This window comes from Cydia splendana, chromosome 8, assembly GCF_910591565.1.
Source record: "Cydia splendana chromosome 8, ilCydSple1.2, whole genome shotgun sequence".
NCBI classification, from domain to species: domain Eukaryota; kingdom Metazoa; phylum Arthropoda; class Insecta; order Lepidoptera; family Tortricidae; genus Cydia; species Cydia splendana.
The window spans coordinates 13,888,744-13,905,428 of record NC_085967.1 but is presented as its reverse complement, the minus strand read 5'-3'; the positions used below and the strand labels follow the sequence as shown (position 1 = coordinate 13,905,428).

The 16,685-nt window shown below is 45.9% G+C and overlaps 2 protein-coding genes across 6 annotated transcripts in view; one reads left to right on the top strand and one right to left on the bottom strand.

Moving 5' to 3' along the window:
- Positions 1 to 6,295, bottom strand: part of LOC134793111 (Ca(2+)/calmodulin-responsive adenylate cyclase-like) — a 163,956-nt gene extending 157,661 nt beyond the window's left edge. For 3 of the 5 annotated variants that reach the window (XM_063764636.1, XM_063764638.1, XM_063764640.1), the window contains exon 1: positions 5,835 to 6,295. The gene's annotated coding sequence lies outside the window, so the exon portion shown is untranslated. The remainder of the gene's footprint in view (positions 1 to 5,834) is intronic. The other 2 variants (XM_063764637.1, XM_063764641.1) reach the window with 2 other exon arrangements.
- Positions 6,296 to 10,046: 3,751 nt separating this feature from the next.
- On the top strand, positions 10,047 to 15,857 carry LOC134793092 (uncharacterized). Its single transcript, XM_063764618.1, has one exon. It carries the CDS (start codon positions 10,047 to 10,049, stop codon positions 15,855 to 15,857), a length of 5,811 nt encoding a protein of 1,936 aa, XP_063620688.1.
- The last annotated feature ends 828 nt before the right edge of the window (positions 15,858 to 16,685 follow it).

The following is a 16,685-nucleotide window of genomic DNA, read 5'->3' as shown; positions in this document are numbered from 1 at the left end:
AATTTCAGCGCGCTAGGACAAACTTGAAAAAATTTTAAAAAAAGCCGGCCATATTGTAAAAAACATGGGCGCGTCAAAAACTGCCAGGGTCCCTCTATGACATTTGGTCGAGCACCCCCCACCTAGGTCTAACCGTTTAGCCGGGCCGTCATACATTTTTCTGACCGGAAGCGGTAGACCAAAAGTCGGAATTTTCTGGGGGTAAGGATACTACACCTAAACTATCGTGAATATTCATGGTATAAACTACGATAAATAAATAAATTCTCGTTCTCGAGAACATTCTCAGAAGTTACCGAGAAATTCTCATATGGAAAGTTTCGCAACTTTGGAAAGTTCTCGTGCGTGCATTGCTGACTCTGCCATCAAAAACTTCATTAGTAGCGGAAGTAGGTATCTAATGAAATCTAACCTGACCCTGACTAGTAGGTACCTACAGTCATTTCGCAATTCAGGAGGATAGCTATCCCTGCAGCCCTACCAAATAACTACGAGTATTCGTATCATGTACAAAAGAGGGCCTGATAAGACGTTTCCGTTTACAAATTATTACAAGTACACAATATAAGAGGAAGGCGTACAGATATTTCTTAAATAAAATGTGTATTAGAAGAGTTGGCGCTAAATATATGAGAATACATTTTCCGCCTTATCCCAGTGAAATAAGGTATCTTTGATGAGGCACGTGGGTACAACTTACAAACATTCGTATTTAAATACCTTGGTCCTTAATTTTACGATCTCGGAACGAGCTTACATTTATTAGCCTCCCACTACACAAAGTTTAGTGGGTTCATATTAGCATTAGCATGCAAAAGTCGTAATCCGTGAGCGTTCAGCGGCTGGCCGGGACCGCGAGGCGACCCTAGGAAGTAGGTCACCTCACGCACCCCTCTGAATGTAGCTGCCGAGGACTAGCTAGCTGTGGGGCAGCCATGAAAAGTCAGTCTGAATCAGCATCCGCCTTTCTTGGACAGTGCTAATTAGATAGAGGCAGTTTTTCTGGCCTTTGGATAGTTCTGTAAGCGCCACTTGCATCATCCCACTAACCCGGAGTTAACCGGTTAAACCGTTAATCCAGTGTCAATTATACCGATAACCACGGTAACACCAGATTTAATCGGTTAACCCCGGGTAAGTAAATGGTGCAAGTGGCTTATAATCTCAAGTGCTTAGTTAAACATGCTTGCTCAAAACCGTTAATTTATCACAAGCTATTTGGTCATTCATTAGGATATGACTGATCATCAATGCTCTTAGAAAGGGTAATTATCATTGTGAATATGATGCTAACATTGCGAACTAATAACACACCTATGTTCAAGTGGGGAGACACTTGTTTGTACCTATAGAATTTGCAAACCTCTCTCACTCTTAAAATTCCTAGGCATCCTTGTTTCCTAAAAGTAATATAGCTTTCTGGTCGCGCCTATAAATTCTTATAAGAAATCTCCAAGGCTTTCCAAGGTAGGTATAAACTCTCAGCGGCAACCTAGCTGTCTATCGCTCGATATATAACCCTTTTTTAAGTTGCCGCTCTATAACCGGCTCCGCACCCTCGCAGGTAGTGTGCAACCAAGGGCATATTGGTATGCAATACTGGCACCTAATTTCATTCGTTCCAATTAGCCTGGCAGGTGTTAATTGGATGCTTGTTGGGATGGCGCCGCACAATAATCTTCTTGTACACAATTCCGTAGGTATACTTACAATTATGGATGGAGTTAACCTACAACAGGATAGACACTACGAGTATAGACAGTAATTGAGAGGGTTACAATACGTTTAGCGATTTTGTAAGTTACTCGAGAGCCCTTTTAAACATCTGCTAGGTATTCAATAAGCAGCATGTAATAACCTATGCCATTTCCTCAAAGAGCCCAGAATACTATTTCCGTGAATTATTTTCCTTTGAATATAAAAAGCTAGGAAAGCTACAGGAAGCTTACGCAAGCCAGAGAGCCTCTTTGCAAATACCTACCACGTGAAATGACAATTTACATTTTAAACCTACTTATCTACTAAACTCTGCACTATGTTTACTATTCTAAATAAAGTAAGTACTTACTAAAATGAGATTTCTTGTGTTGCCAGTGGCAACAGTGGCAACTTGCCACTGTTGCCCGTCAAGCTTAAACCGATATTATTGATATTGTGAGACGCTAGGTAGGGTACTTAATGACCTACTGAAGAATTTAAAATTTAAGGACCATCCCGAAAAATATAACTTGCATAGTTTCTTACATTTTGGTCACATACCTATACCTAATTTTTAGTATTTACTTTCTGAATCTGAATTTGAACCTCTGAACTATGGCCGCGCTGCTGTTTAGGTAAAATGTTTCACTGAACTAAATTTTTAAATTTATAAAGTATGCATCGGCCCATATCAAATATCGGCCTACTCTGATATCACCAGTTAAAAATGCACAAACGGCACGCGTCAACGGTTTTCATCAGCAAATATGCATCATGTGCTGCAGGTAGATTCAAATTGCCAATCATTTTGCTGTGTCCATATTGATTTCAATCTGCCAGCTGTAATGTAGGTTGCAATTTCTGATATGAGTGATTATTGATTACCGTCATAAATAAGCTTTTGTTCCGATTCCGATACTTCACACTTTCGTTACGTGGTGGTCTTGGTAACTACTACCTATAGGTACCGCCTACACATTTCGCAGTAAATCCCTATTTGCTCTGTACGTTGTAGGAGCCGTATTTTAACTTTATAAAGTTGACATTCGGATGGAAACTACAGCTTCATTATAGGTCCTGTTGCGGCATTACTACATTATATAACCATAACGAGTGCAGCCATTACCTACTTGGAAAAATGAAATCTACAGATAGATTGTAAACTGATTAATGAATGTACAGCGTATTGTAAGCGCCAAAAGATAAATAAATAAATAAATAATGACTACTGCAGCACTGATACGGCCGCTGTCATTATCAATTTATTTACTGCCGCAGCAGTAATGCCGCAAAAGTGCAGCTGCAGACCAATGTTACCATCCAAATGATAGGTTTAGAAAGCTTAAGCTATGTTAGTAAATACCTGTAACTACCTAAGTACCTATTTGTGACGTTCCACGGGAAAAGGTACCTTATGAGGGTTTCTAGTTTCGGAGATATGAAATGTTTTGTAAAGAGGTGAAAAAATGCTCAATTTTTTTTTATTGTGTGATCTGAAACCTTAATGCGTAACGTTTGTTTACCTGTTTTTATTTTTGTTATAAGTTAGTTATAAGCCTAGTAATGTCGTCTCAGAGTTTAGTAGAAAAGGTACCTTATGGAAAAAAGATTGAAAATTCCCAAAAAAACTAGTCAATACGGGAAAAGAAGTTTGGTAGAGAACTGTATTAGCATTCTGAAAAACTAATTTGATAATTTCAGTTCTGGTCGAAGGGCCTAGCAAATATTATAACCGTACATCGACCGACATCACAAATCCAAGTAGCCTGCTATTATACCAAAGTTACTCTCGTCAAGTCTTTCTTAACTAGAGTAATCTTCATTTGGTTTGGTCGCATGCAATAAATCAGCCATTGGTTTGCTGAAAAATGCCAATACCCGACGCATTACCTTATGGAATATCTGAGGTCATTGAACCTCAATGCCGCTTATCTTCAATAGCAACCGAAATATATTATTGATAAGAAATAGACGATTTATACCATCTTAACCCCAAAATATTATTAGTTTATCCTAACTGTTCCATCATCATCATGCCTCATCATGTAACTTAATCACAAGGTACCTTTTCATTACATACAAATTATTGGTCTTTTTTAAGATTATTATGACGAAGAACTAATTAAATTTGGGGCAGTTTAATGTAAATTAATATTTTCTATTCATAAAAGATAAACTGTTATATGATTGATATTTTGTAGTGATGTATTATTCGATTTATTTCCATAAGGTACCTTTTCGTAAATGTATGGAGCAAATACTGTTATTGTTATGTAAGTTTAAAGTGGCATAAGGGGTTAAATATAGTATTTAGTTGGGGTTTTAGGATTTATTTCATTTGAATGACAGAATTTCTTTCATATGTGCTCAGAAAAATTGATTGTGTGTCACATTAAAAGTAAAAATATTCAATTTTGTGATTTTATATGAAAAAGTCAGAAAATACATTTTCACCTCTAAATCGGTATTGTTTTTTGCTTAAACTGTCTGTCAGTGTCGTTTTCTAATAGATAAAATTTAAATCTTGAGAGCTCATTGCAATCAATCGTGAAAATTAAATAAAACTTTAATTTCAAGAGATTGGTTAGTATACACATAAATCAGTCGATATCAAAAGTTTCTATTTGCATTACAGAACAAGTCGCAATATTTTTTTAATCTCAGATATATAAGGTATTATTATTTGTAGTCAACTATGTAACTTACTTCAGGAACATAGTTTTTTAGGCGGCTAAACTTAAAACTTCTCTATCGTAAAGTTGCTCATTTCACAACATTATTTTCAAAAAATCATATCTCTGTAACTACGCAACCTAGAAGGTTGATCTTTTGTGTTATCGATAGCTTATTTATTGTAGATTACTGGGGTATGCATAACTCCATACCCGCCATAAGGTACCTTTGACCGTGGGACGTCACATTTAGTTTCGCCGCCTGCTCTCATTAGCTCTCCGGGTGTGGATCAGAAATCTGTACGTGAGTGTGCAAGATGCCTGGACTCACCACTGATTTATGTAGGTATTTTACAGCTACCTATGCTATAATAAAAACCGGGCAAGTGCGAGTCGGACTCGCGCACGAAGGGTTCCATACCATAATGCAAAAAACGGCAAAAAAAAAAAACGGTCACCCATCCAAGTACTGACCCCGCCCGACGTTGCTTAACTTCGGTCAAAAATCACGTTTGTTGTATCGGAGCCCCACTTAAATCTTTATTTTATTCGGTTTTTAGTATTTGTTGTTATAGCGGCAACAGAAATACATCATCTGTGAAAATTTGAACTGTCTAGCTATCACGGTTCGTGAGATACAGCCTGGTGACAGACGGATGGACAGACGGACGGACGGACAGACGGACGGACGGACGGACGGACAGCGAAGTCTTAGTAATAGGGTCCCGTTTTACCCTTTGGGTACGGAACCCTAAAAATAAAAACGTTCAATAATTATATTCATGTAGAATCTGCTCGTATTTTAAAGTTAATAAGCAAGTAAGTGGGTAAGCCAATCCTGACTAGGTAAGGTATATTTTTTAAATCATAGGTACGATATTTTGATTCAATGTCATTGCGTCTCACCCTCTCATTAAGCAAATTGTGAGACAAAATACACATTGGACAGGTGGAATACAACCCTTGGATACCTACGTATGATGCAATTATGTGAATTTTAATAGCTATTACTCACTTATTATTCACTGTTTAGCAGTAAATAAACACAGCATACTATCGGGCCAACCGGTTTAGACGAAACTACCAATAAAAACATATTGGTAATTTTGCATAGATACCTACCTAAAATCCATAGGTATTATAGGTATTTAAGAAACCTCTACCCTCCTAAAAGAAGATAATAAGTTTACTTGCAGCTTGACCAACGTATACAAGATACCCTTTCATAACCAACAAATAAAACTAGTTTGGACAAAAGGTAACGAACAATAACCTACGTATTTACATGAGAACTGGATGTTTATTAGTTTTATTACTGTTAATATACTGTATAAAGGCATTCTTATTGGAAGAAACCGGCTCTCGAAACTAATTGAGTATAGGTAGTCGAAAAATACCCCGAGATATAATTTTACTGTAACTAAAAACATTTTAACTGCAATAAACATTTTTAAAACTCCATACCTTTTTAAGAAAATCTCGAGGGCGACGTCCCTCCTTGGACGGTGCGGGTACGGGGTAAGGTGCCGCGCTTCCAACATAAACACTGCACTGGCGGCGTACGAAATGCGGAATACGAGCGACAAATACTGATGAATTAGTGATAACACAACACTGTCACTTTGTTCGAGCACTGTAATCCAATAGGTTCGTTTGTTTTTAGTTAGAAATCAGGACAAGTAATCGCGCATGTCACTTTGTCCGTAAATTGTGTTCGTAGCGTCGTTCAACACGCGTACGATGGTAGACCGTCGCTCAATGACTGGCTGGCTGATGCGCTCGGCCGCGGGGAGGGCGCGCCGCGCCGCGCTGCGTTGCGTTGGTCGGTCTACTCGAACACACCGGCCGGGTGGAGGGTGAGGCGAGGCGCAACGGGGAAGCGCCCTTCTCTCAATGGTAAAGCATTATCGGTGCTGATGTCTCAACAAATGCCTAATCAGAGCTTTGATAAGGGAATCTTTAAGTACCTAACTTACCTATTTGTAAGATCGAAAGGTTCTTTATAAAAAGGACTATATACGTTTAAGTTTTAACAAACAGAAACGTCTGCGAACGATGCTATTAAGCTCCAGGCCGTGAGTTCAAGTCTCACCCAAGACAGTAATTTTTCCACTTTTTAATTTATATTAGACTACATAGGTAGGTATATGAGTATTCTGGTCTAGCAAACTACTTACATTTAAGGCGGTGTTAAGTAACAGTTCCTAAACCCATTTTATGGCCATTGGGTATAGTTTTCGATCTATAGGGAGGGAAGTACTCGCGCCTAACTCACTGCTCTTACCCACTCATTAAAATTTGCAGGAGACAGAACCTGTAAGTAATGTAACCTCAAGGAATCCAAATCCAAAACCAGTTCTAGTCATATTTGGGTAGACGGTGGACCATATTTTTAGTATTTCTAAGTAACAAAATTATTTACTTATTCATTTTATTATAACAAAATGTGTGTCCAGTTTATGATATAATCAGGCAAAGTAGGTTTTGATCTAATAAAATAAATTAATCCATAGGTAAATAGTCAGGTACAGTCACCTGCAATAATATGTTACACAACGAAGGCCGCAAAAATATCTGACACGATCTTATTTGTAGAGCCATAAGAGCGTGTCACATAGTTTCGCGGCCTTCGAATAGTAACATATTATTGCAGGTAACTGTACTTACTTACCTAACTAATGGCTCCTCTTCACGTTGGGCCAACCCCAACGCCAACGAGGGACGCAGCCATGCGGTAGAATGAGATAGCAATATCACTTGCTCCCTCTAACGCATAAATGCGTCCCTCGTTGGCGTTGGCGTTGGCCCAACGTGAAGAGGAGCCATAATAGGTACTCTCGTCTCGGCACTCTGCACTCGGCACTAGACTTCAACGCAAATTAGACTAAGTAATGAGAAAAATATTCATTTTATTTATTCCCCAGATAATTTTAACACACCGTCGTAAATAAAATATTCCTTGTCCACTTGTCAACACCATGTGACGACATTTTTTGCAATTTATTACCAACTGCAGTGACAGTAATTAATCGCAGAACGTTTGCAATAAATTGTGTAATATAAATGACTCGAAAACAGTAATTTTTAATAGGTAGTAGTCTATCTTTGATTAAATATTATAGGAATACATACTACATACTTGCTGACTTATAAATTATAATATCTGATCATATATATATATATATAGGTATTTTGACAGTGCAATTTCCCGACCCCGTTGAAACATATGTTCATTAGCGCTTTATTTGTTTAGTTGGCACGTTTGTTTATATACTTATCTATTGGCACAATCACTATCTACCTACCTACTTTCTATTCCTTGAACCCCTTATACTCGTATACCTCTGAATACCTACATATTGTCCGAATATTTTATTGCCGATTCGAAATTAAAGTACGCGTGTTTTGCTTGCGAATACCATCAATTATACCTAATCTCAGCCCTCTTTACGCCCCTCCCTGCCGCTCTCCTAACAGCCCCTATATCTGTCTCTGGCGCTTCCTACTTCCCTCTGACCTCTGATCCTTTATACAACGCTATCGCTTTCCCTCCCCGTTCTCTCTCTCCCTCTCTTTTCCCTCCCCTTTTTTCTCTTCCCTTCCTTCTTATATACAGGAGACAGGATTTTTTTTCTTGCCTATCTGAGTGTTCCGCTACTGGGCATGGGCAAAGGCCCCTCCCCTTGATTTCCACGACTTCCGATTTGGTGTTTCCTCCGGCCAGTTGTTCAGGAAGCTGTCCAGGTCATCCCGCCATCTCCGTTTGGGCCTGCTCCGTCCACGTGGACCCTCCCGCTACCCTCTACCGGCATCCACTTGGTGGCTAAGCTAGCCCACCTTTTCGGATGCATGCGGTCGACGTGACCGGCCCAGTCCCATTTGAGCCTAGCGGTTTTCTCGCCTATGTCAGCGATGCGGGTTTTAGAGCGCAGCGTGGTGTTTCTTATGCGATCATAGTTTAACACCTAGAATGCTGCGCTCCATAGCGCATTGGCAAACCTTCCGTTTGGACTTCTGAATCTCTGCTGAGTGACCAAGTTTGGGCGCTGTAGGTTATTAGACTAGGCAGAATACACATGTCAACGAGTTTGCGCTTCAGTGACAATGGAAGGTTACCCTTCATGAGTTCTTTCATAGACCTACTACTAGCTCTTCTTTTTGTACCCGACTATAAGTGTTTCCTATTAGTTCCTATAACCTATTACTCCTATCTATTAGCGCCTCTTGCACCATCCCACTAACCCGGAGTTAACCGGTTAAACCGTTAACCCAGTGTCAAATTGTACTGGTAACCATGGTAACTCCAGGTTTAACCGGTTACCGGTTAACCTGGGTTGGGTTAGGTTAGTGGGATGGTGCAAGTGGCTCTAAGTCCCTAAAAAAAGTTTGCCTAAAATGACAGTTTTGTTCCTGGCTCTCCATTTTTTTCAAAATCCGTAAAAAAATTAGACAAGTTCTTCTGCGGACATTTTCGCGTAGCAGAACTGGATCTGGCAGCTGCCCTCACTGACTCACTAACACATTTAAAAAAAATCACCTTGTATCGTTTATAATACTCAGTATACCAAAATACAAAATATTTAGTAATATACATACTTACTAAAGATAAAAACTAAAACAAAAAATGTACGGACACCAAGTGACCTTCAGCCGAAAATAACCGAAAAGTCCAAATGGATGTTTATTGTTTAGAAGTCGTCCATTAGCATTCTCGGAGCGAGGAGTCAATGCCACTGGATAATCGGAGATGCTGCAGGCTTCTCTGACCCTGCGAGGTCGACCACCGTCTGACCTCCTTTTGAACATTCAGTGTACATACCTTCGCCGGAATTTTGGGTAGTAGGTACATATACTTAATGACAAAGCGGATGATCCGAATTTTTAGTCATATTTCATTATCACATTTTTTTCGAGAACGATTGTGTACACGACGCGCGTTTAGATTAATAAGATGTAACTAGATAATAAAATAATTAAGATATAATTTAGATAAGCCAAAGTTTGTGAATAATAAAATATCCTCCTATTGTGTTTCATTACGTAACTCTGCATAACGGGAGGGGCAAAGTGTGGGTCGCCGGCGGCGACACACACTTTGCGCCTTTCAAATAAGAATGTGATAATAGGCTAATTAGGAAAAAAGTCTAATTAGAAAAATAAGTTAGGTAGAATAGCATAAGAAATAAAACTTGTAAATTAATAAATATTTAAATAAAGAAAGCATGAGGGCCGAGGAAAAGAGAGGTATCATATTAGAAAGAGAGGTATCATATTAGAAAGAGAGGTATCTTATTAGAAAGAGATAGGAAGTCTGCGCGCATGCGCCGATCTCTCTCGATCCGCGCATGCGCGCCACGCGGGTAGCGGGGGACGAGGTACATAAAATAGGCAGTAATAAAAGCCGGTACGTCGCCCCGCTCAGCGTCAGTCCAGAGCCAGCAGCCGACTAGGAAACAACTAAAAGGAAAAGAAGAAACCTCTCCAACCTCGACCCCCCTGCATCTGAAGAAGCCAGCTGCGTTGTTTTATTGCTCCATCCTCTGCCGCCTACGAGAATTTCTACAGTCCACTCTCCCCCCCCCTGCGCACCCCGCTGCGATGTATGAAGATAGGGCCTAACACTCACATTGTTTGGTCCTCGTCGAAGCCGGATCTCTGAAGCAAGAACACAGCAAGATGGTAGTAACAAGAAACAACCACAACAAGGAAGATGAAGAGTCGTCAGAAAATACCGCAAAATCTCCGAGCTCCGAGGAAACCGGCACCACGTCAGGCACCGGCACCACGTCGGGTACCGGCACCACGTCGGGCACCGGCACTACGTCGGGCACCGGCACTACGTCGGGCACAGGCACTACGTCGGGCACAGGCGCAACGTCGGACTCAGCGAAGACGTTGGACACAGCTGCATCGTCGGGTACGGGCGCCATCAGGAAGACGCGTCCCACACCAGAGGACCTACCCGGGCCGAGCAACGCCGTCCACCCCGCTGACACGTCGGGCATTAAGGCCACACCTGCGGCCAGCCTCGCCGCCACGATCGTCGAGCGCAACCCCGTCGAACTGATGCCGCCACCGAGACCGCCGACGAAGCCCGCTCGGTCACACCGATCCAAGGCCTCCAGCAAGAGACTCCTCGCGGAGTTGGAGGCCAAGGAGAGGTTAGCCGAGCTAGAACTGAAGCGCGTGCAAGCGGAAACCGAGCTAGCGAGAATACGTCAAGAAAGAATAGACCTGGCGTCATCAAGAGAGGAGTCAGAAGAGGAAGAGGACCTCGCTCCACAGCGCATCGCTGACTGGTTCAATCGCCGACCCGAACGAGCGACAACATTAGAAGAGGCCGCCCATATAGAAGAAACGCAAGAGCCCGCCGCGCGCACTACTAGACGACGCGCGCGACCGGAAACATACGAAGATGCTCGTGCGATGGACGTGTCGTCGCTAACCGCCGCCCTCACAGAAGCCATTCAAGCCAGCAAGTCTTACAAGAAGTACATACCTGACCTGCCGACGTTTAGTGGCCTGTGTACCGAGTGGCTACAATTTAAGGCCGCGTACAACGAGTCCGCGCCCAGTTTCTCCGCAAGTGAAAACGTCGCCCGTATAAGAAGAAGTCTAAAAGGTGTCGCCTGGGAGGCCGTCAGCGCCCTCCTCATCAGCCAGCCGCATCCAGAAGACGTCATCAAAGCACTAGAAAGAAGATACGGAAGGCCAGACGCACTACTTGTCAACGAACTGGAGAAGCTAAAGGGACTGCCGCGCCTCACCGACAACCCACGTGACCTGTGCATATTCGCCAGCCGGATCGCTAACACAGTGACGACTATCGAGATATTGAAGAAGCCGCAGTATCTCTACAACCCCGAGTTACTGCGGTCGATAGTTGACAAGTTATCGCCGATAATTCGCAACAAGTGGTACGACTACGCAGCTACAAGAGAAGAGACGCCCGAACTTAAGAAGATTGCCGACTTTTTGAATAATGAAGCCGACAAGTGCACGCCTTACGCTCCACCTGAAAATACAACGGAACATAAAGAAGTAAGAAGTGCAAGAAAGAAGCCCGAGCGAACCTACGCCGCCGCAGTCGAAATCAATAAGAAGCCAAAAGAAGAGAAGCCGGCGTGCCCGTTATGTGAGCACGCTACGCACCAATTGCCGTCGTGCCCGCAGTTTATGAAGATCGACACGAACGAGCGCTGGGAAGTGGCCAAGAAGAACAACATTTGCTACCGATGCCTCGTCAGCAAGCATCGACGCTTCGCCTGCCGCGCCAAGCCTTGTGGCCAGCAGGGCTGCCCCATGAAACATCATCGCCTACTACACCACGAGAAGTCGCCACCCGCGGCCGCCGCTGCAGCCGCTGCCGAGCCACCCTCACCACGCAAGCCAGAAGAAGTCGTGGCCTCGGCAGTGAACCAGATCGCCTGCGCGACAGCACAAACAAGACGCGCCTACCTGAAGATAGTACCAGTCACACTACGCGGCCCGCGGGCGGAAGCAGACACTTTCGCTCTACTAGATGAAGGCAGCACCGTGACAATTATCGACTCGGCGCTGGCGGACACACTCGGGCTCAACGGCCCCACCGAACCAATGTGGGTGCAGGGCATAGGCGGGAAAGAGATGGAGCACAATCAGAGCAGGAGGGTCGAGGTCTACATACGCAACAAGTACGGCGGGCAGGAGCAGCGCATACCAAACGCGCACACCGTCGGCAGTCTGGGCTTCACCACACAATCCATAGGTGCGAGCGAGATAGATGGCTGCACACATCTCAGAGGACTCAAGCACAAGTTAACCTACCAAGGCGCAACCCCACAAATACTCATCGGTCAAGACAACTGGGAGCTAATCGTGTCGCGGGAAATAAGAAAAGGACGGCGCGATCAACTCGTCGCTTCAAGAACCCTACTAGGATGGGTACTTCACGGCTGCCGCACCACTAGAGCGGAGCCGATCGCGTACTGCTGTGCGCACCTCACGCGGGCCAAGTCGAACGAAAACATAGAAGAAACAATGAAGAAATATTTCGCTCTCGAGTCCCTATCAATCGAGCCGAGGCGACCGAGCAGCGATCCCGAACAACAAGCGCTTCGCATATTAGAAGAAAAGAGCCGCCGCTTACCCGACGGCAGGTTCGAGACGGGGCTACTGTGGCGCAACCAAGAAGAAAGAATACCCAACAATCGCAACGACGCACTGAAGCGGCTACACACGCTCGAGAGGAAGCTGGATCGAGACGCAAACCTGAAACAACAATACACCGAGCGCGTCAACAATCTACTCACCTCAAGCTACGCCGAGCGCGCGGCCACGCCACCAAGCGGCAGGACGTGGTACCTACCTCACTTCGCCGTCTGCAACCCAGAGAAGCCGAAGATAAGACTGGTCCATGATGCTGCGGCCACCTCACACGGCCGCAGCCTCAACGACATGCTGCACACGGGTCCAGATTTCCTGCAATCACTACCCGGCGTCATCATGAAGTTTCGTCAACACAGCATCGCAGTCTCAGCTGATCTGAAAGAGATGTTCATGCAGATCAAGATACGCGAAGAGGACAGGGACGCACTCCGCTTCCTATGGAGGGGCGATCGCCGCGAGGGAGAGCCAGAAGAATACCGCATGACTTCAGTTATATTCGGCGCGTCGTCATCGCCGTGCACCGCTCTATACATCAAAAATAGAAACGCACGAGAGCACGCGACACAGTACCCGGAGGCTGCGCGAGCAATAGAGCGCAACCACTACATGGACGACTATCTCCAGAGCTTCAACACAATAGAAGAGGCAAGACAAGTGACAAGAGACGTCGATCATGTACACCAACAAGCCAAGTTTCAGCTGCGTGGGTGGGCTACGAACGAATATGAAGCAATAAGAGACGTCGTCGGCAGCGAAGAGCGAGAGGGAAACACTGTCCCTATCGGCGGGAGCGAGATAGAAAAAACGCTCGGCCTGCTGTGGGACACAAACGAAGATAGCATCCGGTTTCGCCTCAACACTAGAAGAGCTCAGCCCGAGGTGGTCAATGACCTCCGGCCTCCGACGAAGAGAGAAGCCCTAAGCATCATAATGTCAATATTTGACCCGCTCGGCCTGATTTCACCTATCACTACGCCGGCCAAGCGAATAATGCAAGACACGTGGCAACATAACACGAGCTGGGACGAAGCTATACCCGAAAATCTGCGGGAGCGCTGGAGCGAGTGGCTACAACAACTGCGAGACCTAGGTACCCTAAAAATACCTAGATGCTACGACGCAACGCCTGCCGCCGTGCGCGAGCTACACACTTTCGTCGACGCTAGTGAAGAAGCATACGCCGCCGCCGTGTACTGGAGGATGACGCGAGCCGACGGGTCAGTCAAAATAGCCCTGGCCGCCGCCAAGAGTCGCGTCACACCTAGGAAGCCTATCTCCATACCTAGACTGGAGCTGCAGGCGGCCGTCCTAGGCGTACGGCTAGCAAGAACAGTGATAGAAGAGCACGACTTCGAGATCGCTTCAAAAATATACTGGAGCGACTCTCGCACGGCGCTAGCATGGATACGCGCCGAGCCCCGTACATTCAAGACGTTCGTGGCCCACAGACTCGCAGAGATAGAAGATCACACTAAGAAAAACGAGTGGAGATGGGTACCGACAGCACACAACGTAGCCGACGACGCGACCCGCGCCACACCAGCTGACTTCGATACGAGCCACAGATGGTTCGTTGGCCCGTCATTCCTGTACAATGAAGAATCGACTTGGCCCCGTGAGAATAAAGTCGAAGTTCCCGTGACCGGTGAAGAAAAAGAGACGTGTGCTGCGACAGCCGCCGTGCCTGAAAATAAACACGCGGCCATACCTAAGTTCGAGCGCTTCTCAAAGTGGACGCGACTACTACGTGCGACCGCACGTGTGCTACAGTTCATCGACCTCGTGCGCCCTCGACCCCGTGACCCCGCCCGGCCCGCGACACAACTTATCGCGGCGGCCAGGCGCAAACGAACGCGCGCAAACGAGACACAAGACGGCGCCTGGAACAAGCGTGCCACTCACACACGCACACCTGTCAAGATCGCCGCTACGCCGCCACAAGAAGATAAGAAGTACTTAGTGTTAGAAGCCAAATACCTAAGTGCCGCCGAGAAACTACTAGTACGCGCCTCACAAGAAGATAGCTACGAAAAAGAGAGAGGGCGCATAGCAAGCGGCCGCGCGCCAGACAAGGACGACCGACTGGCCAAGCTGAGTGTCTATATGGACGGCGACCACATTATACGTCTGCGGGGCAGAATAGCGGCCGGCGACTTACAAGAAGAGACAGTGCGACCTATAGTGCTACACGGGAAACATCACTATACAAAGTTATATGTTTCTCACGTTCACGAACAGTTACATCACGGCGGCACCGAAATAGTGGTTAACGATCTGCGACAGCGTGTGCATATAGTGAAAATAAGACCGACAGTGAAACAAGTGATCGCCCAGTGCCCAAAGTGTCGCCTGCGTCGCGCCAAGCCCGCGGCGCCATCTACGGGTGACCTGCCAGCGGCGCGCCTAGCACATCACGTTAGGCCCTTCACATACACGGGTCTGGACTACTACGGGCCGCAAGAAGTTACAGTGGGCCGTCATAGAGAGAAAAGGTACGTCGCACTGTTCACCTGTATGACGTCGAGGGCCGTACACCTGGAGATGGTTGCCTCACTGAGCACCGACTCCGCCATCAACGCACTGCGCCGCTTTATCGCTCGGCGCGGGTGCCCTACCGAACTGTGGAGTGACAACGGGACTGCCTTCAGAGGTGCACACCGAGAGCTGGCGGAAGCAATGAGAGACGCCGCCCACGCACGCCGCATCAATTGGCGTTTCCTTCCCCCCGCCGCCCCATTCATGGCGGGCGTGTGGGAACGTATGGTGCGCACCGTCAAAGAAGCAATGAAGGCTACGCTGCACGAGAAGTACCCGAGCGACGAGACCCTGCAGACCCTACTGGCGGAGGCGGAGGCAACCGTCAACTCAAGACCGCTGACCTACGTGGCCGTGAATCCAGAGGACCCGCCGGCCTTGACCCCGAACATGATCCTGCTGGGGCCGGACTGCTACTCACCTGCACCCGGCACCTTCGAGGAGAGCGACACCAACGCGCGACAACACTGGAAGCGCGCCCAGCAGCTCGCCGACACCTTCTGGCAGCGCTGGGTTCGCGAGTACGCGCCGCTACTCCAACACCGGCGGGAGCCCTACGACGGAGGAGTCGCCCCGGCCGTCGGAGACGTCGTCATCATCTGCGACTCCAACCTCCCCCGTAACACATGGCCACGGGGGATAGTGACGCAGACGTACCCGGGCAAGGATGGCGTGGTTCGAGTCGTGGACGTCTCTACGAGCAAGGGACACGTGCTGAGGAGGCCGACAAAGAAGATCGTCGTGCTACCAGTAGGTTCGCGAAGCGACGGCGGGAGAAATGTACACGACGCGCGTTTAGATTAATAAGATGTAACTAGATAATAAAATAATTAAGATATAATTTAGATAAGCCAAAGTTTGTGAATAATAAAATATCCTCCTATTGTGTTTCATTACGTAACTCTGCATAACGGGAGGGGCAAAGTGTGGGTCGCCGGCGGCGACACACACTTTGCGCCTTTCAAATAAGAATGTGATAATAGGCTAATTAGGAAAAAAGTCTAATTAGAAAAATAAGTTAGGTAGAATAGCATAAGAAATAAAACTTGTAAATTAATAAATATTTAAATAAAGAAAGCATGAGGGCCGAGGAAAAGAGAGGTATCATATTAGAAAGAGAGGTATCATATTAGAAAGAGAGGTATCTTATTAGAAAGAGATAGGAAGTCTGCGCGCATGCGCCGATCTCTCTCGATCCGCGCATGCGCGCCACGCGGGTAGCGGGGGACGAGGTACATAAAATAGGCAGTAATAAAAGCCGGTACGTCGCCCCGCTCAGCGTCAGTCCAGAGCCAGCAGCCGACTAGGAAACAACTAAAAGGAAAAGAAGAAACCTCTCCAACCTCGACCCTCCTGCATCTGAAGAAGCCAGCTGCGTTGTTTTATTGCTCCATCCTCTGCCGCCTACGAGAATTTCTACAGTCCACTCTCCCCCCCCCTGCGCACCCCGCTGCGATGTATGAAGATAGGGCCTAACACTCACAGATTGTTTCTCCTCTATACAGCACAGAATCGAGGTTTGAAGTTCAAACTTTGAACCCACGATTTTTGATCACCACGGTTAAATTTATCAGTGTCGGTATATGTTATATCGAAGATAAGTATCCAGTCTCTTCCCGGTATTACCGGTAT